Source organism: Myxine glutinosa, chromosome 6 (genome assembly GCF_964187855.1).
Source record: "Myxine glutinosa chromosome 6, kmMyxGlut1.1, whole genome shotgun sequence".
NCBI classification, from domain to species: Eukaryota; Metazoa; Chordata; class Myxini; order Myxiniformes; family Myxinidae; genus Myxine; species Myxine glutinosa.
The window spans coordinates 97,401,074-97,420,486 of NC_136266.1; the positions used below are offsets into that span (position 1 = coordinate 97,401,074).

The window sequence follows — 19,413 nt, forward strand, 5'->3', positions numbered from 1 at the left end:
ATCAGAATAGATGAAAAACCTACGAAGCAAAACATATTTGCTCACACACAGAGGCAGCAATATTGTCACTTAATGTCGTTACTTATGATGTGACCTAGGCATGTACACCTGCCAACATACTTCAATAGGTCACCAAGTAGAAACGAGGTATGTGGTCAAACCTAACCTGTGGAGTCTGAAACACTATTCATACCGATTTAGCGGTGTTATACCAATAGCAAGTTCAGCAGCTCTCTGTTCACAAATCATCAACTATAAAACATTTGAAAATGCAAAGCCCGTTCCGTGTCCGTTTGTATTCAGCCATCTTCTTCTTCTTCTTCTTCTTCTTCTTCTTCTTCTTCCATATGCTCAAAATAACGACAACAGTTTACAAAAAAAAAAAAAATGAAAATTGTTGATTTTATGCAGTGTTGAACTTTGAGCTTTAGATCAAAAAAAAAAAAAAAGCTTCTAGCTTTTGATTGGTGAACCAATTATGTGACCCAATATGGAAATTCTAAAAATTTCAGGTCAATGGGACAAAAATTGATGATTTTATAAGAATTGACCCTTGACTTTTGACATTTTGATCTTAAAAAACCAATCGACTTCTACCAATTATTTGGTGAACCAATTCAGTGACCCGATATGCAAATTCTTTAAATTTCAGGTCCATTGGATGAAAATTGGTGATTTTACACATTTTTGACCTTTGACCTCTTGATCTAAATAAACAATTGGCTTGTAGCTTTTGATTGGTGAACCAATTCAGTAGCTCAATAGGCAAATTTTTCAAATTTCAGGTCAATCTGATGAAAATTGATGATTTTATGTGACGCTGACCATTGACCTTTTGACCTTTTCACCAAATTATTAACTTGTCTTATCCATATTCTCATAATAAAGCTTTTTTGAAAATTTGATGACAAAAATCAAATGGTAAATTTAAATTTCAGGTCAATTGGATGAAAATTGATGATTTTAGGTGACGCTGACCTTTGACAAAATTATTAATTTGCCTTCTCCGTATTATCATGATAGAGCTTTCATGAAAATTGGATGACAAAACTCAAATGGTAAAAAAAAGAAGTTATGGCCCGGACACGCGCGTGCACACAGGCGCACACAGACACACACACACAGGCACACACACACACACACACACACACACACACACACACACACACACACACACACACACACACACACACACACACACACACACACACACACGTGATGGCAAAACCTGTCTCATGCCGCGCAGGGGACGGGCTAATAGCATCATCCGTGAGGCAAACATAGAAGGAGCCAGTAAACTCACATCATCAGCATAACAAATGTTATTCACTGACATCCCTGACAATGTACAGGCAAAACACAAACGAATACAAGACTTCAATGTGCAACATAAAAATCAACAACTTGCTTAAACACAAACAAAGCTAAATCAGTAGAGTGACCCTTTCAAAAACCAGGCTCGTTATCACAAATACTGTACCTGCATTGGTACACCTGGCTAGAAAGACACAGCCAAGTACTTTTGATAACACGGTAACAAGAGCAACAGGCCAACAATTGTCCTTACTGGAGAGACCACCATCCTTACCTTTCTATAGGGGTACAAAATAATAACAGTGCTAAGGGTTTGAGGCACATAACCATGAACAAGCAACAAGCTCCTGAACATATTTATACATATACAAGACATTATGTGAAGGCATTTGGGATCCATTATTGAAAGAAGTAAAGAAAAAGACACAGCCAACCAATAAATTATACTCAATACTACTGCACCCATTTCATGATAAACAGCAAGGAGCAGACCTAATCCTGGGTGACATTCAATCCGTAATGGTAACCTACAAACTTCCCCCAGACAATTATTTCCAGCTCTGGCACATGGCTCAGCTCAATTCCCTTCGCATCCTTCGTCTGGTCACGTGCCAGCTCAAGGAGTGGGCAGGTGCATTGAACCACAAAAATGTCAACATCATCTGCAGTCTATCAATATTGCATTCTCTGGCAGTCTACTGTTGAGGTGTGCACCTTTGGAACCGGAGGAGTACCGTCCGTACCTTTGCAATTTGGTATTGTACCATTCCAGCTGGGAGGGGATGAAGACAAGCAGGAAAGAATGGATGGGCCAACCAGGTGGAAGCCAACAGGACAAGTGAAGTAAACAATGTCATTGCCCCTGAACCTCTGCACCTCCTGGGGGTGCCTGGAACCACCATGGGGAAATCCAGGGTCTGGGCAGGCTCGAGATAGAGCTGCAGTCACAACAACCAAAGCAATTGGGCTTTTATCAAAACAATGTCATTCAATTTATCATGTGCACCTTATACTATTAGTATATGGATGTCATGAAAATGCTGAAGCAATGTAATAGGAACAATAATTATTCTGTGGAATATTTTATTTATGGTAATCACAACTTCTATATAATCATATCCAACTATATGTCTTTCTGGTAATTATTGAGGAAGGAAATAAATGTGACCAGAGAAGATGACAATTGCACATCTTTTTTACATTATAAACAATTCCACCTTTATGGCATTAATAAGTTGTGATTTGTTTGGGTCACTGGTTTAGGCTAAACAGAGAGAGGGGTCATGTACATGGAGGCAAGCGCACGTACCCTGGCAGTGAGGAGGTGGAGAGCTCCACTGAGGGCCACTGACTCGGCCACGGCACGTGAGGCGAGACGACCCCACCAGTATCTGTCCGCTGGCACAAGTATAGCGAACTGTCGATCCCAGAGGGAAGTCTGGATCCGAGACGCCGCGCTCTGCGTTGACCACGTTCCCCGGGTCAGAACAGTACAAAGCTGGAATAGGAAATGTGGGAACATAAGTGCAAAGGCTGTTTGGAATAAACAAAATCAAAAGAGATCCATTTGGTGATGGTACGAGATCATGGTTCTCCTAGATGAACATAAAAAGAGCTGTCATGTGACCCATAATAGGATCAGGCGTCACCTAAGTTGATGACAGCACTGTTTTCCTCAGTTGTTTTTTTGAACAGCAGCATTCCCATTTGTAGTCATCTGCAGTTACAGTGCAACATGTAAGGACCCCAACATACAGTACAAACAAGACCGATAGTCCAACAATGACGTATCCGGGTTTGGATTTGCTGAGTAGAGGATCTGCTGTTCCCTTGTCATGTGACCAGATCCTCAGCTCTGATTTGTGAACGTTTGTTTGAGACATACAGTACATACATTCACCGGACGGACAGACAAACGCTGTTGCAGACAGCATTGCCTTACGGGCTACACCGCAAAATATGGCTGCCAAACCACATGACGGTGGACAACAACAACAACATGCATTTTAAAGGCCATTTTCCCTGCTAGAGCGGGGGTTAGCCTTGCGGTCCCCATGACAATCTTCTCCATTTTGCCCTATTTTCTGCATCTCTCCTTGTTAACCCCCTTGCCCGCATTTCTTCTTCCACCATCTTTAGCCAAGTCTTTTTCGGTCTTCCCCGTCCTCTGCTTCCTTCTACATTCATTTCCATCACTCTTCTCAACCAGTCACTTTCATCCTTCCTCAACACATGACCAAACCATCTCAACCTGTTCCTCTTCACAGCATCAATCACAGGCTCTATTCCCATCATCTTTCGCAATTCATCATTTGTCTTCCTCTCTCTCAACGATACTCCACACATCCACCGAACCATTCGCATTTCCACCCTTTCCAACCTTCGTTGCTGCTCTACGTTTATTACCCATGTCTCGCTCCCATAAATCATAACACTTCTCACACATGCAGCATACACCTTTCCCTTCAGCTTCAACGACACTCCCCTCATCATCAGCACGCCACCCAGTTCCCGAAACTTCTTCCATGCACATCTCACTCGAGCAACCGTTGCCGAGTCTGATCCACCTTCTCCATTCAGCATGTCTCCGAGGTAGCAAAATGTTTTCACACCTTCCAGCTTCACGCCGTCTCCAAGATCCAACTCAACATTTCCTCCATCTGCAGCTCCCTCTGTGCACACCTTACATTTGAATGTAGCTGCCACACTGGTTAATGACCCTCTCAGACCACTACATTTTTGATGAACCCACTCAGCGCACATTGTACATTGAATGGAGTTCACTCCGACACCCTTCCTACACACAGCACAGGGCCACTTCCCAGTTCTTTCCACCTCACCACATGCTTTACCACTTGCCATCACCTTCGTCTTTCCGATATTCACCTTCAGACCTTTTGTCTCCATACATTCCTTCCACTTGTTCATCTTTTCCTTCAGTCCATCCATACTTTCCGCAATCAACACCAGATCATCTGCATACAACAACTCCCACGGTAAACCCTCCTTTACGTTCTGAGCCAGCACCTCCATCACAGCTACAAATAGTAATGGACTTAGTACCGGTGGACATGACGGTGGACGTCATCAAAAAAAATTTTCTCGACCAATTTATGCTGAGATCACGCTCAATAAATTTCATACTGATCGGATAAAGCGTACTACTTTTCGATTTATGATGTCATAACGAAGCCACCTATGACATCATCATTAATGTATGTTATTCCCCATGGGGAGTACTTTACAATGAGCCACCTTTCAATTTTTTCATGGATCGGTTTCGGAGCTATAGAGGTGCAAAGTTTTTCAGTTTTGCCAAGATGGTACCTGTACCACGTGGCTTATGACGTCATAATTATCATTAAACATTCAACAGTAGAAAGCGCTCCTCGGGTGAAAACTTTCGTGTCAATTGTGTTAAAGAGAAAACAAATTTTAATGGGAATAAACCCGCAAAATGCCAGAGGAAGGGACATACATATACATACATACATACATACATACATACATACATACGTATACATACATACATGCATACATACATACATAGATACATACATACGTACATACACATGATGGACAGACAAACGCTGTTCCAGACGGAATTGCCCAATGGGCTACACCATCAAAATGTTTGTTTGTGAACAGGTAAAATACAATCAAAGAAATAAGTGGCAAATAGACAATAAAGAGCCAAGTCATTTAAGCATTAGAGCAAGCACTCTATTCAAAACCGTTGATAAGGTTCACCCTGGTCTTGATCTTTCCTGTGACCTACTTTAAGTGTTCGCAGAACATGAGGCTCCGCTCAAGGGTGACTTCAAGACACTTGGGGAATGGTTCATTCCTGACTAGTTTGCTGCAAAAGGAAACCTGGAGTTTGTTGTTAACCAGTCAGTTGCTGAGATGGAAGGCGGTAACTGTTTTCACAGTTGGGTTTAGGTGGAGGCACCAGTAGATTAAATACTGCTCCATTACCTTTCAGTCTTAGGACAGGGTACTGCTGAGATATTCAAGGTTGGTTGCTTGGGTAGCAAGGGCAAGATCATCTGCATAGGCAACCTTTCTGGAGGTGGTACAAGGCATGTCGCTCACATATATGTTGAAGAGGATTGGAGCTAAGATAGTCTCTTGGGGAAGGCCATAATTAAAAGCCCTCACAGAGCTTGTTTGCTCTCCGAGCGAAATCTTGTACAGACTGATGTTCATATGCGTAGACAGAGTGAACCAACTGCTTAACACCACTTTGCGTTTTCCATGCAGGGTAGTGAAAACCAGGCAACACCACCAGGCTTTCAGCCATACTGACTTCGGAGCTTAAAAAGGAATCTCTACCAGTACAAACTCCAAAGAGGATCTGCAAGTCTGGGTCAAGGAACAAGTGATATATTTGACAAGATGACAATTTCCTAGTTCTCTCTTGGCCATAGCTCCCCACCTGATAAATGCAACATATCCTTCAATGGAAATAAGTGCATAAGTTTGATAATCCTTCTGGAGTGACAGGGTGAGACGGTGAGATTTTCTAGGATTGAATGACATGTTCCACTTATCAGACCACCATCGAATCAATTCCAGATCAGCAGAGAGTGAAGCAGCTGCAGCATCTGCCTACCTGTGGGATGGTGTACTGCACAACACAATGTGGAGCCATCCGCAAAACGGAAGAGAGGCTTTTATAGCGCATCAGAGAGGTCGTTTATATCAATGAGGAATAAAACAGAACAAAACAAAGACAATGCCTTGGGGTAACTTCATCCTCCACTCTGAGAAGGGAGGAGAGGGATCCGTTGACAGTAACACATTGACGATGTGAGTAGAGCAAGATGGATATCTAGGAATGGAGGCGGACTTGTATGTCATAAGCATAAAGCTTGGCAAGCAAAGCGGGATGTCACAACGTGTCGCATGCCAAGATATGTCCAAAGAGATGGTCCTGACCTCTTTATTGAGATCCAGGGCCTCCAACAATTGCTGAGAGAAGTGACAGCATGTCTATGGTGGAGTGAATGGGACGGAATCAAAATTGTGTCCGCAATCAGGCTATTAGAAATCAAGAAAAGACGGAATCAGCATCAATGATGGATTCCATGACTTTGTTTGTAATTGGAAGTAAGCTCGCTGGTCTGTAGTTGATAGGATCTAATTTTGAACCCTTCTTTTAGATGGGAGTGATTTTTGCTGATTTCCAGGTCGGAGAAGTGGCCAAAGGAGGAGAGACTGACGAGGGCAGAAAAAGGGGAAGCAATAATGGCACAGCAGGATTTGAGAACATGCAGGCACTGATGTCATCTGGGCCCCTCGATGAAGCAGGGTCAAGGCTAGACGGAACTTGCTGTACATTTTCGGTGAGATGGATATAAAGTCCAATATACATTGGGTATTACGCACGAGTGGATTGGATGGGGACAGAGTGGGATGGGTTGTGTACACGAGATTTGGAGGCAAATAAAAAGTTTAGATATTTTGCCTTATCGTGGGCAGAATCTGCAGTAATGCCGTTTGATGTGAGAGATGGGATGGAGGGGTGCATACACCAGAAATGGACTTGCTGAGGTTGCCACCATGACTTGGAGTGAGGAGACTGGTTGGAGAGTTCAGTATTGAAATTTGCAATATGGCATTTTGTAGGATGCCCTGGATTTAGACACTTGTTGTGAGCCTTATGGAATGAACTACCCTTGCCCTATCGAGAGCCACTTCCCCAAACCTGAAGCTAAAGGAAAGAATGAACCTTCAAAAATTGCAATGCCTCAGATGATGAAATGGATAAGTAACCATGACCTTTGAGTGTGTGCCCTCTCCAAAATAAAATGTGGAGGTTTATCAGTTCTAAAGCCTGACACCTGTTTTCTTAGGCTTGTCTATCTGGCCTGGAAGAATGGTCATTAATATGAGGCAAGGCCAGCAGTTCAGGCTGGCCTGCACGCATTATTCTGCAATCCTTAAAAAGGCCTTAAAAATCTGTCACAGCGCTACTGCAAAAATGTAAAAAAAAAAAAAAACCCACCTTTAGAGGCCATTTTTCCCCGCAAGCGGGGGTTGGCCTTTTTCGGGAACCGTGGTTTGTTGTTGTTTTTCGGTCCCCTATTTGAAGCAATGTTTTACGGCCGGATGCCCTTCCTGACGCCAACCCTTTTTGCTGCCTTTAACGACAAGCAGGGAATTACCAGTGAACTGGTACTCAATTAGCCGACCTCGGAAGGATGACAGGCTGAGTCAACCCCCCTGGCGTTAATTCAGCGATTGACCGGGATTCGAACCCAGGATCCTAGGAATCCTAAGCCGGCACCCTAGCCGCTAGCCCAACACCAGGGATTGGGTATCTTGGGTATGCAGATACTGCAAAAATGTAAGATCATCTTAAACGAGTAAAATGCTTTGCTACACAAGCGTGTGAAGTTGCAGGTCGAAAATCTGTAGATGACATGCTGGTTCACAACTAACCATCATAAGGCATCAAAACAATTTTAGAAAAGTCTCCAGATTGACAAGAAAAAAATTGCTTGGGTGGAGGCCAGTCTGAGCTAAAACACAGGAGTGTGGGGGGAGAGGAGGGGGAAAGAATTGTCTTTTGGTACTTGGATTTTTGTATGAAAATAGAGAGTGGGCTCATCAGATTGTCAGATAAAATAATGATGTACGATAAAACGAAGGCAGCTGCGTGCCATAAGTGGGATACATCGAACCTTTTTGGCAGGACGGTGGAGGTTCACTCCAGCTGAGGTCCCACAAGCAGGAAATGATCTCTGGACCCTCAATCTCATAGCTGGGATAGCAGTGGTATGACGCGGAAGCACCATACGGGAGTCGGTTTCCTGATGGAGTACGCCAGCCATTGGGGACTTTTGGTAGATCTGGGCAGGAATCATTTCTCATTCGCTCTAATTGGTGTGTGAGGAATATAGGCAGAGGTGGGAAGGAATAAATATTCTGTTCTATCATTTTTGCTGTCACCATCATCATTAGAATGGCACGACCATCATATATAAGCGTTACCATAATTGCAATAATGCCCAAAAACTATAACAATGTCAGAAAGAGCATAATGAAAATAGTTACGTTGGGTGAAAAGAGAGTGAATGCATGCGGTATTACCAACCGGTGAAGCTAATCCGGAAACCGAGTCCCAGGCCATGGGGGGATGGATCAGATTGGAATTGCAGGGTGATGTCTGGTTGGGAGGATGTGAGATGAACCCCATGATACTGACCACTTAGCTGTGCCAACACAGGGGCAGACAAGTCCTCGCCATCGTAGATGGTGAGCGTGTCACTTGCCCGCACCACCAGACTGCAGGCAACGGATGCCATATTTACTTACATAATCCTAACGTAATAAGCAATTTAATCTAGCTAGAACAAAACCAAGTGATGCCATTTTAGGGTGGCATGTGTCCGGTAATGCACATTACGCACCAATACAACTGTGTACAAACTATATGCTGACCTCTCTGTATTCTGTATACCATGGGTGTGTACCAGTGTGCGTTCTCACGTGTGCAGCTGTAGCTCCAGATACGTGCCCTGTACGGCATGCACACCCCACACGCAGTCCTGCCCCTCGTCGTACATCTCTGGCCAATGGGGAGAGAGCACCAGGCCTTCTGTGTCTGTAACTTCACCCCCACACAAGGCTGTAGAAAACATTAGTGACTTATTATTGACATAACTTATACCATTAGCAAGATCATAGGGAAGAGCAGAGAATCATCTGAGTTGTACAAGGCGAAAAGGTAATTATATTAATGAGGAACTTGCAACAAAGAGCTGATTGATAGAATAATTAATCAATCTAGACTAGCTCAATCTAGTATTCAATCATGTAGAATATTGTATTGGTTTCGTATTCAATGGATGAAGACTCAGCAATGAGATAGCGAGCAATCAAAACAAAAATAAAGGACTTATTAAGAACACCTTAATTAAAGCCAGAGCAGATCACAAATGAAACCAGGAATTATTTATTTATTTTGACTGCACTAAGGTTGAGGTTGGTGGGAGGGAGCACGGAATTGTGAAAAATTAAGTTGACAAAACAAAGGGAAGGGATGGGAGATCGAAAGGAGGCATGACTAAAGAGGAAGCAGAGAAGGTTGAGGAAAAGAGGTGGGTAAGGAGCAGGGTGGCCGTTAAATTATGCATTCTTTTGTACATTATATACTGAAAAGGTGGCACTCATTGAATGAAAGCTTCATTTAATTGACATCATACAGACCACGGCAGAGTGGCTCCGTATCATTCCAGGTAGGCCCACGGCCCTCTTGACAGTACAGCAAGCTTGGGCCTTGGTCCAGGGTGTATCCAGGATCACAGGAGAAAGAAACCATTGATCCCACAGAGAATGCCGGGTCACTCGCCTGAAAGCGCCCAAATCGGATGTAAGGCTCATAGCAGTGGCCGGGCCCAAAGGCTGAGGATGGAAAGGGACAAAGAACAAACAAGTTGACTTGAAATTCATCGTTTTGTTCCTGAACAATCCTAGTTACCTTCACCACCAAAGGTGGATGGAGATTATGTTTTCAATTTCATGCCTGTCTGTCTGTTTGTCTGTCAGCAGGATATCTCAAAAAGTTGTGGCTGGCTTTGGAGAAATTTGGTGGAGAGGTTGGGTGTGTGACAGGGTCAAAATGAGTAGGTTTTGGTGAATAACGAATCCGGATCCGCACACCAAAATTGCTTAAGTGATTCTTCACCATACCAAAATTGAAAGATAGGGTCAAAAAGGATATACAGTCAGTCCTCGCTTAACGTTGTAGTTACATTCTTGAAAGGTGAAACAACTTTAAGCAAATCCAATTTCCACATAACAATTCATGTAAGTTGGGAGTTGGAGGGGGTTAGGTTCCAGGGAAATTTTTTTATCGTCAGACAAAAGACAAAAGACAAAAGACAAAAATTCCTATGTTTTTAAACACGCGCCATGTTAAGGTGTATAGAGCAGTTTAATAGGTTTTTCCATGGCATGGTATTCCGATTACAAAATAACTACCAAAAACAATGACAACATTGTAACAAAGCATTTATTAATACTAATAATATTAACAACAATAATAATATTAGTACCATTTTGCAATAATAAAACGAACGTATAATCCCCACCCTGGTCCAAGCAGACCTGGGCTTGGTGAAAGGTAATAGTGCTGCAGCAGTAGAGCAGGCAGGTATGCTACAATGCTGTTAACAAAAAGTACATCAAACATACATGCAGCAAGGTGTGGTATTTCTATGGCCTAGAGACTAGAGACTGGAGCTGATGAGACAGAGCAGCAGAGGAAGGGACGGAAGTTGAAGAACTCGTATGACACGTGATCCTGGCCTCGCTGATTGGGACATAACACCTGAGATATCTAGATTTGATTCGACATAATTACATAACAAACGTCCAACAGTTACACCCCTCCATCTCTTGGGCCAATGGGCGATCTCCATGTTACCGGGTGCATAATTATTAAACCTCATTATACAAGATAAGAGATCTACGCAGAAGGCAGCAACACGGTAACAGATTTATTTACTGTGTGAGGTGATGTAAATAGTAATTCGGAAAAAAGTGAATCTGGATGAAAAAGGAGTTTGTAAACATCGACATGACACATTGACACGTAGCACGGAGTTTAAACTGTGAAGCGTGGTATTGAAAGTTGCTTCTCATGTTCGTTATAATTTCTATAAAATACAACCAAATGGAGCATGAAAACGTTTTTTTGAGGGTGTCATTTGGCGCCCCATCCACTTCGCGCCTGGTGCGGTCGCCACTCCGCCCCCCTCCCACGCCCCACCCCCCCCCCCCAAACCACCACTACACCACTGCCTGTACTGATATCTCCAATGCATCAATATCCATGTACCAATATCTCCAATGCATCAATATCCATGAAACAATATCTCCAATGCATCAATATCCATGTACTAATATCTCCAATGCATCAATATCCATGTAACAATATCTCCAATGCATCAATATCCATGTACTAATATCTCCAATGCATCATTATCCCTGCAGCAATATCTCCAATGCATCAATATCCATGTACCAATATCTCCAATGCATCAATATCCATGAAACAATATCTCCAATGCATCAATATCCATGTACCAATATCTCCAATGCATCAATATCCATGTAACAATATCTCCAATGCATCAATATCACTGCACCAATATCTCCAATGCATCATTATCCCTGCAGCAATATCTCCAATGCATCAATATCACTGTACCAATATCTCCAGTGCAGCAATATCCATGTACCAATATCTCCAATGCATCAATATCCATGTAACAATATCTCCAATGCATCATTATCCCTGCAGCAATATCTCCAATGCATCAATATCACTGTACCAATATCTCCAGTGCCACAATATCCCTGTACCAATATCTCCAATGCATCAATATCCCTGTACCAATATCTCCAATGCATCAATATCCCTGTACCAATATCTCCAATGCATCAATATCCCTGTACCAATATCTCCAATGCATCAATATCCCTGTACCAATATCTCCAATGCATCAATATCCCTGTACCAATATCTCCAATGCATCAATATCCCTGTACCATTATCTCCAATGCATCAATATCCCTGTACCAATATCTCCAATGCATCAATATCCCTGTACCAATATCTCCAATGCATCAATATCCCTGTACCAATATCTCCAATGCATCAATATCCCTGTACCAATATCTACATCAATCAAATTTAAGCCTATCTACTGTTTCTGCACCGATGCATTAACTTTGTTTGCAAAGATTCAAAAATGCTTTTAAACAGACTGCATTTGATGAGATGATGAATATCAAGTAGGAACATTGAGAAACATCATTCTATTATTCAAAAAATCAAAAAGATTAAATTTGTTATTGTAAAGTTGCATCTTAAATATATTTCAAAAGATGAAAAATGAGGTGCTGGGAGGGAATGAAAAACCCTTCAATGAGGACAGGTGTTGGGAGAGAATGAAAAACCCATCATCAAGGACAGGTGTTGGGAGTGAATGAAAAACCAATCAACGAGGACAGGTGTTGGGAGAGAATGAAAAACCCATCATCAAGGACAGGTGTTGGGATAGAATGAAAACCCCAGCCCTCAACCCCACCTTAAAATGGGACATGTAGATTTTACATATAAATAAATAATGCATAAATATGTAGAAATGTACATTCACATATAAATAAATAATGTATAAATATGTAGAAATGTACATTCACATATAAATAAATAATGTATAAATATGTAGACATGTACATTTTACATATAAATAAATAATGCATAAATATGTAGAAATGTACATTCACATATAAATAAATAATGTATAAATATGTAGACATGTACATTTTACATTGTCTTATGACCTTTGACTCTGATCCCTCATGCACACATGATATTCCTCATGCGCACATGATGTGCCTCTTGCCCACATGATGTTCCTCTTGCCCACATGATGTTCCTCTTGCCCACATGATGTTCCTCTTGCTCACATGATGTGCCTCTTGCCCACATGATGTGCCTCTTGCCCACATGATGTACCTCATGCACACATGATGTGCCTCATGCGCACATGAGGTGCCTCATGCGCACATGATGTGCCTCATGCACACATGATGTGCTTCTTGCCCACATGATGTGCTTCATGCCCACATGATGTGCCTCTTGCCCACATGATGTGCCTCTTGCCCACATGATGTACCTCATGCACACATGATGTGCCTCATGCGCACATGAGGTGTCTCATGCGCACATGATGTGCCTCATGCGCACATGATGTGCCTCATGTGCACATGATGTGCCTCATGCGCACATGATGTGCTTCTTGCCCACATGATGTGCTTCATGCCCACATGATGTTCCTCTTGCCCACATGATGTGCCTCTTGCCCACATGATGTGCTTCTTGCCCACATGATGTACCTCATGCACACATGAGGTGCCTCATGTGCACATGATGTGCCTCTTGCCCACATGATGTGCCTCTTTCCCACATGATGTGCCTCATGTGCACATGATGTGCTTCTTGCCCACATGATGTGCTTCATGCCCACATGATATGCCTCATGCCCACATGATGTCCCTTATGCCCGTATGATATTGAATACATGTGCTGAATTTGAAAGAAATGCGTCCATCAAGTTATTTTTGAGTGCAGGCTCTGGATGGCCTCACGAACGGACAAACGGAAGGAAGCACGTGACATTCCATACTCCATACTTCATACTTACCTCATCCCCTTCCTCCCTAACCCCCCCCCCCCATCCCTCTCCCCTCCTCAGATCTACCAATGTCCCTGTTCTCTACTGTTGTTGTGCTTGTATGCTTTCCTCTCTCTCCCCCTCTTGTCTCCCACTCCCTTTATTGTACGTTTTATGTGTCCGTGCATGTTTTCGTGTTTTCATCTAACACAAGCCTTGACTTTGTATACAAAAAATATATATTTAAGAAAATGAAATAAAATGCCCCCAGCCAGGTCCCGGTTGGGGGCTATAAATCTATCTGTCAGCACAATTTTGGCAATGCAGTAATGAGCAGAGAGCACAAGTGCCTCGACGGAGATAATATCTGATGTGAGAACGAGTGGGATATAAAAGGGATTGTTTTTTTTTTTTTTTGTATACAAGATCGAGGCTCGTGAAAGAGCTAAGTGTGTGAATATCCCAGCAGGAATGTTAATAAACAGTTTTTATTGCGGTTCCTCGGATCTTGCTTGAGATACTCACAATATATTGACTAAACAAAATCATTACAGAATCTAAGTTAAAAATACAAAAGGTGCTGGTCTACAATGTATGAAATTTCAAACGATCAGGTGAAATGACATGTGATCTGCTGGACCTGTATAAACCGTGCGTGCAACAGTTCAACGCAACTATGTTTCGCCAATCCTGAGGAATGATGAGGATCTCAGCGACTTCACGAAAAGGATGAAGATGGAAGTTAATATAAAGTCATACCAAAGACTTTAAACAGTTAAACTATAATATCCATCACTACTTATCCTGTGCATGGAATTGTTGTTCACTAAACTTTTGGATACTTGTTCTCTTGAATCCCAGTTACAAAAGTACTGTAATAAACAAGTGAGAGGTGTACGCTGCAAACTTCCAAGATGGCAGTTTATAAAGTAATGCCCTCGGTTAGAGATGGTGAGAAGTAATGACACAAAACAGTTTGTTCTTGGGATACACGTTCATATTTGCTTCTTTTTTTTCTATTAAGCGCAACATCGTCCCTTTGGAAGTAAACAAAATAATTGCATGTTGGCTGCAGACCAACTCTAAAATGCATCGATTTAAACACACCCTTTCCATATGTTTGAAAGTTCTGCTCTGGCGTCTCAATGCTCCTTTCAATCCCATTACTCATATTAAAGTTACATCTTTATGAGCTCAGAAACAATTGACGGAGTGCTCAGCAAACATGAAGTATGAAATGTCGCGTGCTCTAAATGCAAAAACTGAAAACACTCACAGATGGCGTGCGCAAAGTGAATCGAGCATTGTTTGCCTCATTGAATTTCCTCGAAGAAATCCTTGGTGTGCAATTTTTCGCCAGACCAATTAAAGCAAGCGCTGACATTGCTAATTAAGAGCAGCGATTTTGTTCTGTCTTGCGCAAAATTAAGTTGATAAATTGCCTGGATTATACAGACTGCATATTTGAAGGGTTTTCCATTTAAAAAAGCAACTTTTAGCTAACTCCTATAAAGGTGGGCGAGTCTGCTGCGCCTGCCATTAATCAACTGAGGATTTGAGATATCTCAGCCTTCTGCGTTAACGAAGAGTGCATATTGACTTCTTGAGACATACAGGCGTCAGCGCCAGGGTGAAATATTGGATTTACAGTTAATCAGGCAGCCACAAAGGTGGAATTCAAACTTGCAACGCCCTACACTCCAGCATGGTTTCCTATGAACACATGCAAGTTATTGAAAACAATAAAAGACAACTGTAGGTGAAATTTTTTTTTCTGAATTCTGTACAACTTGAGCATGTTCCTCTATAAACACATTATGGTTCAAGGAACACTCAAATGAGACTGAAGATTGCGCACCGACTGACAATCAAGAGAAAGACATCAAGTAGACTCACCCATCAACAGGTAAAACAATATGAAGGAGAGTAAAGCTTCATGGTTTGAGTAAAAGTAAAGACAGCAAGGAGTATGATATCGTTGCAGTAAGTGAGACATTATTTAATGAGGAGAGAGATTGAAGGACAGGAGAAGAAGGTGACAAGATGTGTATCTGTGTCTAAATCTGGGTAGGAGAAAGGAGTATGATGAGTTGGGGGGTCCTGGTACAAAGGAGCTAGAGCAGAAAGGAAGAGTTCACAAATAACTGATAAAGACAGGTAGTAAAGGAAGAGTTCACAAATAACCGATGAAGACAGGTAGTAATGGAAGAGTATTGATAATGGCGGGAGATCGATTGGATCCAGGAATAGGGAAAGGACAGAGCAGATGAAGATTTCCTAGATTTAGCCAAGGATTGCTTTTTAAACCGGTTTTTAAATAAGCCCCCATGAGAGATGATGAGCAGTGCTGGACCTATTTTTAAAATGACGATCCAAATACGATGTTTAAAGTGGAAGCTAGTCGGAGTGAATTTAGGGACCAATGACCATAACATATTGTGTGTAAGGTTTAAGAGTTAGAGTTTGCGATAGTATACACAAAGAATTAAGTTAAGCACCCCTACACAACGAATTAAGGTAAGCACCCCCTAATATATATTCTTTGTGTATATGTATACATTGGCATATATTCTAAGGTATGTGAGATCAAATAATGATTGGTATGACATTAGCAATTATCCATTGATGAAATTGAGTGATCAAAGTGAAAAAAAGTGATTGGTTGAGTCAGTGATCCGATCACGTGGGTCCTACACACGTTATTGACGCAAAGATCGCTAGAGGTCTTCTCAGAACAATGACTGTACGTTAGAAAACATAAACGTCATCCACACTGTCCGTGATGGACCTATAGCTCCATACTTAAATTGAGGTGAAAATATGCCTAAAATTCCCAAAAAATTTCACCTTAAATTATTCAGAATAAAATATTGAAAACGGCATGATTGTTATGTTTTTATGTGACCATAATATCACTTCTCCAGAAAATATAGCAATATCATGGGTATATTACACTGTTTTGACGACAACAAACTTGTAATGTGCGAGGTTGTAAAAAAACGGGGGGGGGGGGTGCTTAACTTAATTCTTTGTGTATATAACGATTAGATTTCAGGAAGACAAACATTGACTGTATCAGGAGAGGTGGTATGAAATGTAATACAGATTGGGACAAGCTAACAGGATGGCAATCAGCAACAAGGAAATGAGCAACCTTAAAGGAATACAGCCTACAGAGTATTTTCAAGTGATGTGTAACACCAGAGGTTGAAATGGACCCTGTTGGTTGAGCAGGGAGATAAGGAGTACAATCAGTGATAAGCAAAATATACTTATTAGGTATACAACAACTACGCACAGCCATTGTCCATAGCTCAGGGTACTGCTCTCCCCTATGCGTTTTGGGGCCTTTGAATCACATCAGTTGTCTTTCCTGGATTCTGTGAAACCCAAAAAGTATTTATTGGCATCTCCCACGCCGAGGACGAAGCACAAGGCCTATTGCTCTCACATCACAGATAGATCTGGTGGCCTGTTTTTATACCTGCTCTCCTATGGTCTAGCTTCTATTGCCCAGTCAGCCCTCTAACCTTCACCAGCTACTTAAGGAAGCAAGTGTTCTTCCAGTTAATCACTCCTGGTTAAACTCCCAAAATCCAGGCTTACCACACACCACTGCTCTTAAAAAAAAACAAAAATTCTACTGTTTGGAGAACTACCTTTTAGAAGCTATTCAATGGCACTCTTCACTCCAAGGCTTCAGACAGACAGTACACTAACAACTCATGTCATCTCCTATTCCTACCAAAGATCTTCTCAACTCCCATTAACGCTACCTCACTCAACCATCTTACTTGCAGGTTACTGTGTTCCTTCCCTCTTTTCTCTCTGCTTTTCCCTTGCTTGTTTTCTCCAGATGTGGTGCTACTGGCATGCTGTCACTCTGCCGCCTTTTCCCTTCCCATCACCTCGCTCATTCATAAGTATAGATCTTGGATTAAAAAACAAAACAATACAAAAAAGACATGTGGTATTTTACATTTTTGACTCCTTTTGAGTCAGACTGGTTAAGTTGAGTTGTCCACTCCAAAAAGAAGCAGATTCCATGCATCGTTGAAATATAAAATGCATAAGATTTCATCAATGCATTTTAAACTGGAACGCCACTGGATAGAGAGCATATCTCCGCCAGCCTGATTGAACAGTTTACTTTTTGTATCTCATTGATGGGTCAGATCTGGATTCGGACCTGAACCAAAATCGAATTGGTTTGTTCTTGTCGCCTAACCAACTTAGCCACCTAGTTTTGTCATAATCGGTCCACAACCTTTTGAAATATTAGGCTCATTTTCGGCCCCATCACTCAATGGTGAGGAATCACTGAAAACAAAAAAATTCCCGGAAGGATCCGGGTGTTAGTGGGGGGGGGGGGGGGGGGGCTATGTACTCAATTTCAAGTTCGTGTGCAGTTAATGTTAATTTTGGGCAACCACTATAAATGTATTCTACTGGGTCCTACTAATCGTAAAAATGATGTCGCCGTTTTTTCTGTTGACCTTTAGTGACCTTGACTCAAGGTCAAAGTTCAAACGTCATTACAGTGACCATACTTCATCCAATGTACATCAACCTGGGTACCAAAATGTGGTAAATTTCCCAAGGAACATTGGTTATGACATTTGCTTCGTCATTTGACCTTTCGTTTTTTTGCAATATGCAAATAAGCTAATTAGAGACAAAAATATGCATAATTAGCATACCCTATTAAACATATATCCCGGTTATACATTTAATGGCTAGTACATCCCGTCTCCAGAAAATGTTAATTGTTAGTAATTAATCACAATGTATCCTGGGTGCTATTAGCTGACTGATGTCAATATTCTTGTGACTCTTGTGACCTTGAACGAAGGTCAAAGTTCAAAGAGCATATTTTGGCCACAATTCTGCATTACCATGATTGTGTTCCTATGTGCATCTAATGGTTATTGTTGACACACATTGTAAAAAAATTTGCACTGAGTAAACTGGAAACATGTTTTTGCTTTTCGATTAGCTTCTTATATTGTTCACAACAAAGGATCTTCATAATCTTCTTCTTCTTCATCAATCCCAAAAGCATGTCCAAGGTCATTGTTAGTGCAGTTGTCATCATCTGCACCACACACACACACACACACACACACATGCCTGTGCAGTTCATATTCTGTGATCTGCAAGAGCAGTGAGAGCTGCATTTTGTTGTCGTACATCCACACTTAACTAGGTGAGTGATGGCATATGGGGCAGGAAGTTGCTTTGTTGAGATGGCCACCAGACCATCACCTTCCACTTTCCACCCAAAGTCTTTAGCAGGTGGGAGTTGTGGGTCAGGCACGTAATCTTGGTTCCACACCATTGCTTGGTAGTGGGCACGCGCGATAGCTTCTTCCAAAGGTCCTCGAGTCGGCGGCAACTTTTGAGCTTCTGTTTGTTTCTTTGTGAACAATCTCCAGCGGAGGTCGCCAACATTGGTGATGGATGTCCCTGGCTCGTACAACTGACAAACAAACTCTTCTAGAGCTGCAATTGTTTCTGCTGATGGTCCATTACGATTACCAAGAGATGCAAAGGCAGATACCACATCAGGGGAAGATTTCATCAGTGCATGCCAGCAGCTAAGCTTACCCTTGCCAGCAAATCTGCCAGTTTGATCTGCTCCAGAGAACGCATGAAAGCCAGGTAGAGCAGCAACCATTTGGTTACCCAGTGCATGAAATATAGCGGGATAACACGTTTCTTGTTTCATGAATGAACAGTAAAAAGAAAAGCATTGGGAACTTGAATCCAAAAATCAATATTCTAGACAGCCGAACTTATTTTCCTTGATGGGATCACATGGTTAAAATGACATTTGACATTTCACCTTGAGTCAAGGTAAGTAAAGTCAAGTACATGTCAAGGGTCAGTTAATATCAAGAACATG

At 41.8% G+C, this 19,413-nt stretch overlaps 1 protein-coding gene across 1 annotated transcript in view; it reads right to left on the bottom strand.

Moving 5' to 3' along the window:
* Nucleotides 1-19,413, bottom strand: part of LOC137429413 (seizure 6-like protein) — a 155,760-nt gene that overhangs the window by 92,005 nt on the left and 44,342 nt on the right. Inside the window, exons 13-18 of the mRNA XM_078781054.1 lie at nt 9,532-9,726; nt 8,812-8,950; nt 8,417-8,607; nt 8,004-8,198; nt 2,624-2,812; nt 2,058-2,252 (exon numbers count right to left, since the gene is read on the bottom strand). Coding sequence (XP_078637180.1) covers nt 2,058-2,252; nt 2,624-2,812; nt 8,004-8,198; nt 8,417-8,607; nt 8,812-8,950; nt 9,532-9,726 — 1,104 coding nt within the window. The remainder of the gene's footprint in view (nt 1-2,057; nt 2,253-2,623; nt 2,813-8,003; nt 8,199-8,416; nt 8,608-8,811; nt 8,951-9,531; nt 9,727-19,413) is intronic.